Source organism: Embiotoca jacksoni, unplaced genomic scaffold (genome assembly GCF_022577435.1).
Source record: "Embiotoca jacksoni isolate LCO1_2020_lvr unplaced genomic scaffold, fEmbJac1.0.p SCAF_15, whole genome shotgun sequence".
Classification (NCBI taxonomy): Eukaryota; Metazoa; Chordata; class Actinopteri; family Embiotocidae; genus Embiotoca; species Embiotoca jacksoni.
The window spans coordinates 4,912,624-4,926,143 of NW_027185285.1; the positions used below are offsets into that span (position 1 = coordinate 4,912,624).

General features: G+C 45.8%; 1 protein-coding gene across 3 annotated transcripts in view; it reads right to left on the minus strand.

Annotated features, from left to right (window-relative positions):
* cyth1a (cytohesin 1a) overlaps nt 1–13,520 on the minus strand; it is a 40,094-nt gene that overhangs the window by 8,699 nt on the left and 17,875 nt on the right. For all 3 annotated transcript variants that reach the window (XM_069149041.1, XM_069149039.1, XM_069149040.1), the window contains exons 2-7: nt 5,346–5,428; nt 3,243–3,307; nt 2,104–2,170; nt 1,890–2,008; nt 529–609; nt 192–304 (exon numbers count right to left, since the gene is read on the minus strand). In XM_069149041.1, coding sequence (XP_069005142.1) covers nt 192–304; nt 529–609; nt 1,890–2,008; nt 2,104–2,170; nt 3,243–3,307; nt 5,346–5,428 — 528 coding nt within the window. The remainder of the gene's footprint in view (nt 1–191; nt 305–528; nt 610–1,889; nt 2,009–2,103; nt 2,171–3,242; nt 3,308–5,345; nt 5,429–13,520) is intronic.

Consider the following 13,520-nt stretch of genomic DNA (forward strand, 5'->3'; position numbering starts at 1 on the left):
ATTGTATCGTATCATTATTGCTCTATTTCCGACTTCATCAACCAACTCGAAGCCTTGATAAAAAAAAATTAAAAAAAATGAAAGCCTAAAATGCAGTTCATATCCCTATTAGTCATTAAGTTACGATGAACTGAAGTCATTTTGTTCTGACAGTTTTGGCTGAGCGGCTTTAAACGACACGAAGGCCGTACCTGTGGACTGGAAAACACCCGGGTTGCATTGGCAGTAGCGCTGAGCGAAGGCCTCCATCATGCGGTCGATCTTCTGGGCTTCTCCCGGCAGCCGGAAACTCCACAGGAACTGTCTGTCGAGGGGACGCAAATCTGCAGTCAGCGAAAGACTCACTTCCGCTGTGAAAAAGCAGGATTTTGAAACTGAAAGCGACGGCTGCGTCCTCACACGCCGCAAGTGAGCAGCTCTCGGAAACTGATTGAATGACGTCAGATTGACGTTTGAAGGGAAGGAAAGCTTTGGAGATGCAGGCGAGGACTCGGTGAGTGTGTGACAGATGTTGGGGAGATGTGTTACCTGAGGGCCTGAACCAGGTTGAGGTCTGTGAACTCATGAAGCTCCACAAATGCGTGGAGGACTTGGATATTAAAATCATCTCTAAAAGGGGGGGGGGAAGAAGAGAGAAAACATGGTAAACATGGTCTAGACTGTAAACATTTAAAAGGTGATATTCTGCATAATCAAAACAAAGTGAATAGCTAATGATACATTTTAGGATCAATTCTAAAAAAAAAAAATTGTTATCCATTTATTTGACTAATTTTGACTTGACTGATCTTTAAAAATGACAGAAAAGAAAGATTAATGTCCATCACCTTTTTTACGCTCTTTTTTAGTTATTTCTAACCACAATCTGAATCCCCAGAAATAGTGTAATAATAATAATAATAATAATAAGCATTTGGGTTTTCAAAAACTTTATCAAAAAAAGATCTAAAGATCAAAACAAAAAATGGATGAACCTCCTGATTGTTGCAGCCACTTCAATTACTCAACTTATTATTCAATTATTATTGCCAACATACAAATCTACAAAAGTGAATCTAAGGAGTGATTTAATATTTGCTATGCAAGACTAAACTGTGTCACCGCTTAACTGAAACATAAATAGGACCTTGTACGAAGGTGTCCGAGGACCTCTCATGGTTGTGGTCCGGACACTCCCAACAAACCCAACAGAAGACAACACCCCCTCCCCCCCCCTTTACTTATCATCTAAACTATAGCTCATGACATCATCCTCGACCTTTACGCCCTTCATAGTAAGTGATCTGCCCTGTGGGATCATGGGAAGGCTCCACGGAGCCATATCCAGTGGACAAATGACCAATCGTCGACCCCCGCTTACAGAATCAGAAACACTTGAGAGCTTGATAACAATCAAACAGAGAGCATCCGTCGACAGCGAGCGCTCTGGCCTTCCAGACCACACCCTAACGGGAACACCGACAGCTCGAAAGGCGCTGAGCCACGCATACCGTACATTAGACCCATCCCTATTTCCTGTATTACGTGTCCACTCCAACACGGATGATCCCCGCTCTCAAGTGAAGTCTCTTAATTGCTTCCAAACACAAGCATTCCTGAGCCGCGAGTGTCTCGATCGCGACGCTACTTATGAATGAGTAAGATAATCAAAGACAGATGGAGGCTACGGAGCGACGGACATCGTGTTAAGAGGATGGTCTAAATGTGGAACCAATAATCTGTGTTTGGGAAAGGATGGGCGTGTGCCTGACCGAGAGGAAACGGAGCAATAAGGAAAATATGTACTCCGTTTGATGCTTTTATCAACCGGGCAGACGTGTGCTGGTGAATGAAGATGGAAAATGTAAGAGGGAGGTGGCTAAATGGAGGAAAAACATCTTTATACCGACCTCTCTCCGAGGTAATCTCCGATGGCCGTTTTGTTGAGGCCCTCGCCCTTGTAGAGGAACTGAGCGATGTCGTCGCTGGTGTTCTTCAACAAGTCGTTCTCAATCAGGAACTGGATCCCCTGAGAAAGAGACCGGTTTCCCTGGTTACGTCCTGCTCAGGAGAACGCGCGACAAATTCGGTTTCTGAAGATTCACAGCGGGGACTTCCACCTACCTTTTTAGGGTCCATGTTAAATTTCTTACGGCCCATGGCCACCTGTTTATTCCTCTGCATATTTTTCCTGCAAATTTAAGAGTGTGTACAGTTATTACCTGTTCTACGCATGAACAACATAATGATATGAAATAGTTAGACATGTTAGATACCGATGTGATAAAGCTGAATTACAGGTACATGAATATGTGAATAAGTCCATGACAAAAGGTTATTCAAGTTTAGGGTGAGACGAGAGTCCGCGGATTTTTTTTTGGGCCTTTTTGGCTACTCATTATTTGCTAGGCCAACAAATGAATGATTCATCCTCTGACGTATTCGACGAAGCTCAGACCAATAGATTAAATGTCTTCTTTTCCCTCGAAAATGTTTCCGTTCTTTAGGCAGGGATTGGCCTGTTTTCCACCTCAACCGTGATGACAAGGCACCGATAAAGAAGAGAGATATTAAGAGGTTAGGACGCATATGGGAATGTCTCATTTCTCAAGCCTCGAGTAATTCAGGGGTCAAAGTGCACCCCCTCGAGCCCACCGTCACCATGGTTACAACTCTATCTCCAGTTATTGAGTTGTCCCCAGTTCTTCCCAATGATTCACTCGCACCAACATTCCTTTGGCTTTTGTCTGCCAAAGTCCAACACTCACGCGGCGGGCCAAAACACAGACTGTGATGTGCTGTCTTCAATAAATGGATCACAGGAAAATCTGATCACAAGAAGGTGCTGCGACCCTTAATGGGTTTTAGGTGCATGCGAAAGAGTACTTGAGAAATGTTTGGTAGCTGATGGGATCCCTATCCACTTGAGTAGACCAAACCCGAGCGCTCCCTCTCCTGAGACCTTTCATTGTCTACTTCTGCCCATACACCCACTGCATTATTCAATGAGGCCTCCCATCACGGGGAGGGGGGGGGGGGAGGGAAGGGTGCCTGATGAAACATTTAAACTGCCTTAAAAGCATCGCCAATTTGGGGGAGGGTACTCGGTGTGATGCCAGGCCCGACTTGGCCATCAAACATGAATAATTGACAGCTTCATTTGCTATGTTAATAGACGGCAAGCAACGAGCCAACTGAAGGGAAAACAGAATGTGTGTGTCTGTGTAGGGGAGGGGAGGGGAGGTCCGGTCACATGTTCTCACCTCTCCTCAGTGGAACCCAGGTTCTCGATCTCACTGGTCACTTCTGCTATCTCATCCTTCAGCCGCTGCAGAAAAAAAAAAAAAAAAAAAACACGAACATTAGTCTTAACGTGTTACGAGTATGACAAAAGAAGAAGTTCATCATCTGTTGACCCAGTTTCCCCCGACGCCATGGAGACATGGAAATGAGTCAGCAACACAAACAACATGCAAAGTATTTGTATGACAAACCAGAGGAGCTCTAATAAACAGTGCAGAGGGAGAGGCCTGGGCACCTGTTTGTGTGGGAGCCCAAGCGGCCTTTGCTTGTATAAATACTACCATCGGAGCTGACAAAGAAAGCAGTCACTTTTCTGGCTGTCTGTGAACTGAAACTTCAGGCAGTGCTGCATACTCACCTCTACCCAGTGTCCTTAAACTGAATAGTGACAATAGATCTCATACCAGACGATGAGTATTTGCGTGAGTGCTCTCCCGAACAATCCTCTCATTTATCCTAGCCTGAATATCACTGGGTGGAGAGCATCCAGGGATAACCTCAATACAAATGAAGGAAGAAAGCGGAGAAGTGGATTATATTTTGCGCGGCATTTTAGTGATTAACGGCCTTAAAGGCAGATTTAGTCGATCTCGCCGGGCCTGCTGGTGCCAGACTGGCGCAGCAAGGGAATTGCGGGTGGAAGAGGATAAAGAGGGCGATATCAGCTTGATGAAAGTGTAGCGTAATAGGCTGCAGCATAAGAGCAGTGCTGCATACGGGCAAAGATGAAGTAATGCTTCATGTAAAGGTTATAATCATCATGCCTCTTCATTCAGTCCGCCAGCCATAGTGTCGGTAGTATCATTTCTTTTGCACAATACCAACCTACTTAAAGCCAAACCACAAAGGGAGCATCTGTGTTGACAAGGCTGGTGCAATCACAACACATTCCTCAGATGCTTGCCTCCACAAACAATGGCTGTGCTCATATAGAAAGAGGGTGTGTGTAGGGGGGGGGGGGGGGGGGGGGGGGGGAGGGGGATCCTGCTTGACTTGCAGGACCAGCAGAGGAGGGGGGCGGGGGGGGGGAGCGATAGTGGCCCAGGCTCGTAAAAGAAGGGGTGAGGGATCACGCCTCCTGTGTCCCTCAGAGCCTGCGGAAGCAGAGTCACCCACTGGGGGGCATCCGGACATGACAGTCTGTCACCCCTGTGAGTTATATGATTAGTATCGTTGACTACTGAGCGGACAGGACTGAGCTGAGCAGAGACCAAGAGTAATCAGCTGTGCTCAGGCTCAAGTCAGCTTCTGAGAAAATAAAAAAAAAAAAAAAAAAAAGAATCATCACAGGCCATGGACAGGAATCAAACAAACCACTTTAGGGAAATTCAGCAGAGCTTATTTGAATCCCGGCCCTGTTTGGAAATCAGGAGGTATGTTGGGACGCCAGCATACGCGCAGTAATAAGAGCATAATCGCATTTTATCCTTTTGACATTTGCTCGTCTTATTTTGACACCCATGTTATTTTCAAAACCACATTTAAGAGAGGTGATGTGCATCCATAAATAGGAGGTCTCTGTTGACACAGGGGGAACAGAAACGGTTTTGGTGAGGAAGCGATTCGATGGGAAATACCTCACATTCCACTCGAGGTCAAATATTTAAAAGGACTCCCCGGGAAAGAGGAATTTGTATCAAGGCTGCAAAAGTTAAATAAAAAAGTTGAAGACTTGCAGCTGTGGTGTCAGAAGTGTTTGGACATTGTAAAAAGAAAAAAAGAAAAAAAACCTCATACCCTCTCACCCATAAGCCACTAAATCTTCAGCCTATTCATTTTAATGGGGGGGGGGGGGGGTCACTCACACATTTTTAACAGCTGTGATGTGAAGTGTCTTTGGATCAAAGCAACATAGTTTACATCACACACACACACAAGCACAGACATTTCCAAGTTTTCTAAACTACTACTACTACAAAAAACGACTTAATTACTGATACTTTTCACATCAATTCTTATATTTAATATTACATGTTGGGTTTTTGCAGGCATCTATTGTTTGTGCATTTTTAGTTCTACACATGCACATTCATAATAGCCTACATATCCTCTTCCATTATTACCTGAATGTCCTCCAGCAGCTCTTGCTTGCGCCGGCGGATATTCTCCAGCTCCTGCTGCTCCTCCGGGGTGAGGTCGTCCGGCACTGGGGGAGAGACGAAATAGAAGATGTAAGGTTAGGACACCTTTACCTTCTTCTGTCTATTCCTGAAGCACATTCCCCCTGAGGATATCTCGGCGCTCCAGAATAACGTTATTCTCTCATATTCCTTGCACTCAAAAGGTGATGGAATGCCGAACGCGGAGGACGTGGACGATGCTTCGGGGAGCGCAGCCGTGCAAAACACGCCGTCAGCTGGAGGCGATAAGTAGTCAAAGCATAAGCGAGGAGAGGAGGTGTCTTGCTTTGTCACTGCATCAAAGGCGTTCATTATGCGCACTAAAGGATGCAAAACACCTACGCAAACAGTGACCCGAATCTGCAGCAGCCAGGTGCGCTCCGAAAAGGACTCGACTTTAGCGCGACTGAATGAAAACGCTCGGGTCAGCCGGGCAGCGCCGAGCGTCGGCGCCAGAGCAGCAGAAGTGCGACAGGTCTCACGGTGCAGCCAGTCCGCCCGCCACTCGCACAATTGCGAGTTTATAATTAGCTCTGTCCGTGCCGAGGACCGAGGGCCGAGCAACGCGTCCTGCGTGATGGACGGCGCACTGAAAGCACAAAACGGACACCGGCAGTCTCAGCACCCAAAATCACAACAGCGATCCAAGCAGCTTTCATTCGTCGCTGCACTGGAGGTCTTCTTTTACACTTTCTCCGTTTCATTTAAGTCACCGTTTCAAAACCAGGTGTTATTGCACTAAAAACACAAATAATGTATTTTTCAATAGTTTTAGTTGCGAACTGAACTTCCTGTAAAATGACAGGAAAGCCCGTCCCATCTGAGCCGTAAGACACCAACTGCTTGACTGCTCTGCTGCAAAGTGTTGCCTGGTAAACACTTGCAGCGAAATATTTTTGCAGCATCACATGACTACAGACACAGTAGATACTGTGTCTCTACTCACGTGAGCGCTTTCTCCGATTCTCTCTGTGACCCCTCCTCCTCCTCCTCCTCCTCACAGCAGGAGAGTTTAAAAGTTAAAGGGGTTAAAGGATAGGGTCGACTTGGTGGAACTCTGCAAAAGGTTAACAAGGCAACAGTGACGGAAGAATCTTCAACACAAGGTTTTATATGACGAATTCCAGAGCTCTCTAGGGCAAGAAATTAAATCTTTTTGTTTCACCCGACTTCTCTTCTCTCCGAAATAAAATTGTGAATTTAATGCTGGGTCCACATAATCCCAATATAACTGCAGAGGTCAACTTCTCATCTAAATATGAGCGGCTGGGAGCACAATGTACCTGCAGTAGATGGTCAGTGGAATGAAGGTTACAAAAGCTAAACAAAATCTGGCTCAGCAATCAATAACGAGAGAACGCAACCAGCCAGCCATCCAGAAATGATGCGCTGTGTTTAAGGGGAGGGGGGGGGGGGGGTTTCTAAATAAACCAAAATAAGACAAATGAAATGAATATTTTGGCTCTCAATATATATCCTGCAGAAAAGGGCCACTTATTTTAATAATGGAAGGCTTGTGAACCTAAACATCTTGAGGCAAATACCCATGACATCCACTGGAATGTCTGCTAATATTTAACACAAGCTTGATAGACAATGGAAGTAAAAAAAAAAAAAATAAAAAAAAAAAACCAGGATTCTTACAGCAGCACCAAAACAAAGCCATGTTGTCTTCCCGTCTTATTTTCAGACAGCTGGGAGAACCTGGCAGTCCACCCGAGGTTGACCTTTCACACATCATACCTACACGGCCTACACTATCTCCAAACCAAGTGTTGAGTATCCATGGAAACCATGGTTGAATCTGCACAACCGTTCTCGCTAATAGGGAGGGGAGTTAACAGGATGCTGCTGAGCAAAGACAGATACCAAAATATACACTTGCACAACTTTTTTTTTTTATTCTATTCAGGCAGACAGTTCCCTCAAGAGCATCTCTTATGATTCTAAAATATTCATGTCTTTCCTGATGATACGCAATGCTCAAAAGGGCCAACTGTGTTCACACACACACACACACACACACACACACGTTAAAAAGTGCTGATAGGTCTGTGAATGCAGGACCGTCTTTGATTTAATGACCTTATCTCACAATCAGGTTTATGTCATGCCGAGTGAACCCAGAGCAGATCTGTGTGTTCAACAGCACAAACAAGGAGGCTGCGCTTAAAGCGGGAAGTTCATTCCTCTTTCTGGAAACATGATGTCAGGTTGGGGCGGCTGGCGGACAGTGAAGGGGAGCCGAGCCACCCAGAACAGGACAGCACGTGGCCCGACACAAAAACCACCACGGCATTCCTGGTTTGGAAGAGGGCCGCAAAGTGAAGCGCTGACCGAGGAGACGGGCGGCAGAAAGGACTATAATTTGACTCCGGGGAGCAGATAGAGCAAAACTGAGCAAAGTAACCATTTGAGGATGGAAATTGTTTGTTCACTTGTCTCTTTCGAGAGCGCAGGGAGCTTATAGAAAATCAGTCCGGCAGATGCAAGATGGCGCCCAGGTCCTGCAATTAAAGGGCAGGTTCTCCACTCAAAGGGCCACCCCTGCCTTCCACCCTGCATCCGACGTCACCAGCGTGATCAGAGTTATTCGAGGAGCTAATCGGGCACACCCATCGCTGCCTTCCTGAATCCACCCAAAATAACCGAGACCAGAGAGGCCCCTACTTGTGCCAGAGGTGGGCACCAAGTGGGTGTCATTTCCCAGAACACAGCGAAACTGGGTGGGTGGGGGGTGGGGGGGTGGGGGGGGAGGAAGCCCATCCACTTAAGTAAATGCTGAGAGCTGCTTCTTTCTCGTCGGTCTGGCAGCAGCGCTTGGCTCTCGTTCAGCAAACCTCTGCATCGGCATTGCCAATGACGTTTGTCCGTTATCCGAAAAAAAAAAAAAAAAAACAGAAGACAAGAGAGGGCGAAGGCAAAGTGACTGAGAGTATCTTTTCCTCTAAATATGGGAGTAGGATATCCTAAAAGGACCTTCCTCTCTCTCTCTCACACACACACACACACACACACACACACACACACACACACACACACACACACGTGGCTGTAGACACAGTGCGTCTCCAACTGTGTCAGGACTCAACAACTTTCTTTTTTGTTTCACCTTTCAACGCGAACGCCGCCGCCGTCTGACTGGAACTGTCTGGACTGTGATACTCGGACAGAATCAATTACAGCGTATGACTGTATGAGCTGTCCCTCCTAAATCACTGCGTCTATTCCATTTCAATTGGGGGAATTATTAAACCAGTCCATTTAAAAAAAAAAAAAAAAAAGCAATACACTTAATTCTACAAAACACAATTCAAAACCTAACATAACCCTTCCAAGATATTGCAGTTATTTGGAAATATGTTAAAGTGCTGACAAGTGCTCATTTGCTAAATATGAGATATAATAATCCGAGTTTTATCCCGTCATGTCCTGGCCCTCATTACCCCCGAGTGCTGTCTAACCCAAATTTATGACTCGAAACACTCAATACTTTCCCTTTGAGAATAATGACGGTGCCTACTCCGAAATTAGTGCATCTCGCCTCTTTCCAACTTCATACTTTTGTGTGCCTTTTAAGTTTTGAATTCATCCCCGTGCTTAATTGGAGCGCTTTATGGCGTCTAATGTTTAATATTTTTGACCGTGTGTGTGTGTCCTTATTTTTTTTGTGCTTGACAGAGTGTGTGCAGAGTTCCTAGATGGGCGCAGCAGTTTTCTGAGTGCGGGCTGGGTCAGCAGAGAGGACCGGGGAGGTGACATCAAGGGAGGCACCAATTATAGCTCCCTCTCCCACAGCGGCGGAGCCCACTAATACACATCCTGATTGCCATCCTGGCAGAAGAGGCAGACGTCTCATTTCCACCCAGATCACTGAAGAACTCTCCTTGGAAAAAAAAAAAGGAAATTAGAATTCCGCGGGCTCGTAGGATCTCTTAGGCCCCCCCCCCCCCTGCAGATGTGACCCAATTTAAGGAGCTCGTCTCAGCGCACAAGGACCAAAAGATATTAACGAAATAAATTCCTCACCTGACCATCCCTAGCGACTGGACAGGGTCGCACACAGGGGGAGCATTTCAAATAAAAACAAAATATTGAGTCTCCATATGGAAAGCAAAATTAGAGATGTATTTTTTTTTTCTTCTTCTTCTTCTTCTCTACACGTACTGCTGTATATCTTCACGCGCTTTTCGACCCGACGGGAGTCTCTTGCGCTTCGCAGCAGCAGATGGAGGAGTCGGTGAATATTTTTACACCGGAACACCTCCGACAATCTGCTGACTGAGAGAATACGCAGAGAGATCCACATCTATTTGTGCAGCCGCGTGTTTGTGCGCCTGTACACTGGTTGCATTGTGATGGAGTGCACCGAGCCGAATGAATGACACCGGCAGCGGCAGCCTCTCCCTGCACGAGCTCCTTCACCTGTTCTGTGACTACAGTTTTTTTTACCTTCATATTTTTGCTGAAGAAACACCTTCCCCTCAGGCCCTTGCACACTTCATCTCTCATCATCTTTGTACCTCTTCCTCTTTTTCTTTCTCCAGTATCTTTTTTCCAAAATGCAACCAAGAACATCAGTTTTCTCAAGCCTCCTCCACCTGCTTTTTCCCCCTCCCCGTTCTTTTAAGCTGCTGGTATACAGCTTTGGTCCTTATATAAACGTTGGATGGCTCCCTTTAAACTTGCTAAAAAAAAAAAAAAAAAACACTCCAAGAGGGTCCCTAAAGGCTCCATCACTCTCCAGCTCAATTGATTCCCGAGCCAAAGCCAATAAGAGCCCCAACTGTAAGAAGAAGCAGTCGACTTCATGATGAGGTTTAATGCCATTCAGCACACAACACACACAAACAATCCCATTATGTTAGCCGGGACGGGCAAAAACACGCACAACAGTACGCAGAGGTCTATGAAATACCGCCGAGCTTTTTGATCTTTCCTGCTGCCGGCTGCTTCAACAACAAAAAGTGATTTAAAACGTGACCGTCTCATCGACTAATCTCTGATCTGACACACTGAATCTCATTAGTACAGCAAATCCCGAAGGTGCTCTCTCTCTTTCTCTCTCATATATATTTGAAACACTACACGCACTACACACACTACACACACACACACACACACACACGCACACACACGCAGTCTGAACCAGACATCTTATAACAAAGCAAAGCAAAGGCTGTAAAGGAATGCCAGCCTTTTAATGTGGGCTCAAAAGAACGCGTTTGCCTCCGACCTCTACATCCATAGCACCAACAAACAGACCCAGAACATAACCAAAGAGGACCACCGTCCACGGATCAAAGATCCACAAAGTGTCCAACCCGACCTGGCCCGTGGGCAGGAGGAGGTGAAGGGGGACAGAGAGGAGAGCTAACAGGAGAAGGAGTCCTGTGTTCAGCCAGGCAGGCATGAGACGGCACACGGCAGGAGAACACAAGAGACGGTGGGAAGAGTGGTGGGACGATCACAGCTCTCCCTTTGTGTCTCAAAGTGGCCTCAGTCCTCAACAAGGTCCAAACACAGGGACTGATGACTGGGGCATCCTTGGCTTTACTCTTCCAGGCTACCTTCCTGAAAACTATTTACCATCCCATCTGTCCAACAAAGTGTCCCGATGAAGTGGCATCTCAGTCTGACTTTCGCGGCCGTGGTCAGGAGGGCCTTGTCTCTATATGATCTTTCTTTACTTCTGTTTCTTGCGTACAATATTTGATACTTAAAGAGAGTCAAATGTGCCTTTACCATCCGGCCCTACAGAAAAACCTCAACCCCTGCTGACAGCGCCTGGCTGCCCAGTTATTAGTACTCAATCACCTCCAGTGTCAGTCAGTGGAGATCCATTCACTCCTTAACAGCGACGCAACAAGCCAGGCAGGAGAATGACGGGACATCCCAGCACACACACACACACACACACACACACACACACACACGCACTACAGCACATGTTCCAGCTGTTTTTGAGTTGCACTGTTTGCATTATCTCCAGCCTCACTACTTTAATCCTTAACACCGTCAGAAATGTGGCTGATACGGTCACAGAGTCAATGAAATCCGACCAAAGTCCCACATGACAGCGAGTCCTGAAGACCAGGTACACAAACAGCCCTGTGGACAGTCAGATAAGATCAATCAACCAACTGAACAGATACGCTTGCACACATTTTTTAGTACAAACCTGAATGAGGAAAATCTCCAAAGTGTCACTTTTCTATTTCCGTCTTTCCAGTGAGTATATTACTGATCCTTGATGTACAAAAAAAAGAAAGGAAAAAAAAAAAAAAAAAAGACCCAGCAGTCCCTTCTTCTATTAGATCCTGTTGCTTAATGGTGGTATGTCAAACATCCACATGTCAAGTTGCAGAGGAGAGGAGCCTGCTCCTCCGGACAGGGAGGGAGATACTGCCGAGTTTTCTCAGCTGAACAGCGCAGCCATCAGCTCTCAGCGCTCAGCGCACTGACACTGACACAGTCCATTCGGGAAGGAGCCTTGCTCACTACCCCCCCCCATCCTCCTCCTCCTCCTCCTCCTCCACATGCTCTTTGCTGTCACTACCATTAACATGGAGGCTCCACCCAGTGGTCATTCCTTTTCTCTGCCTCCTCTCCCACACAAACACGCACACACACACACACACACACACACACACACACACGCGCACACACGCACCAGGGCTCGACAACATGGGAAAAATATACAGGTATACATCACAATAACCTCATAATTAACTATTTTTAGTTGTTCAGACAGTATTTGGATTTTTCGTTGATTTGAGAATGATTTTTGAGGAATTTTAACTTTGTGATCGATTTGTATCACATGACATAAAACTGAGACAAATCTGGTCATAATTCACATTCACAAAGCCTAAATGGACAGGAGCCCAATATCCACGTGAAAACACACACACACACACACACACACACACACACACACACACACACACACACACTGTGTTTCAGCGTAAAATGCGACAGAATACTGAATCGTAGAGCCCAGAACAATAGGTCTGAAACGGAAAATATAAAGCCGTAGGTTCAAACTGATGATTTACAATTCATAAAAATATATAGATGTAAAAAGACAAATTACTATATAAGGATTTATTCATCAGACACATCCAGACATCTCCCACAGAGACGCAGAGGACGTCATTTGCTCTTGTATGAGCTGTTGTTATGAGTCAGCAAATTAAGGCAGGTCGTCACTCTCCTGACCAGTCATGCGGACATTATCACCTCCAAACTCCCGTTAAAACAATACGGTGTGCGCTGGAGACAATTTTTTGTGTGTGTGTGTGTGTGTGTGTGTGTGTGTGTTAAGGCTAGAGCATGAGCATTATCCTAATGATGCTTTTCAAGTGATTGCACAAGTTTCCCAGCATTGCTCCTCCTTGTTATTCTTTACAGCGGGAGTGTACACGTGCACCCGGGTAAGCAGCAGAGAGCAGACATGATCACTTGCCTCATGTCTGCACGGAGACGGATGAGTCAACCTGGAGCCCTCTGCTGTGCCGGCTGCACCCTGCACCCTGCAGCCGGCACAGCAGACAGAGCTTCTTCCTCTGACTGGTTTGTCAGTACGGGATCCACACGTTGGCGGAGGTACAGGCAAGTTCTGACACGGAGTCGACGAGTTCGAGCTTTTATCCTGCGTTCGATACGCACGTGGAGATCCACCCGTTCGGAGCAGACCTCGACATGGAATTTCAACAGCGAATGACCACAAACAAAAAAAAAAAATGTGTGTCGGGTTAACATTTTTATCGTCATTCGGGGGAACAATTCCTGAGAAGAGTCATGTGAAGTTTTGTGAGCTGGAAAATCCCATTGCTTTGGTAAATGCTTTCACTATCAGTATGATCAATACTCTTAAAACGCATAAAAAAATAAATTTAAAAAAAAGCCTGCTCTTCAAGCTCAGATGCAATGTTTATTTGTTGCTAAAAAAAATAAATAATTCTAGAACTTTACAAGCAGAAGTTGCGATGTCAGGATGAAAAAAAAAAAAATGAAAAAAAGTTATTCAATATTTATATCTATTCATTACACCAGTGGTTCCTGACTTTTTTCTGACCGGTGACCCCCTTAAAATGGAATAAATGTCACAGCAAA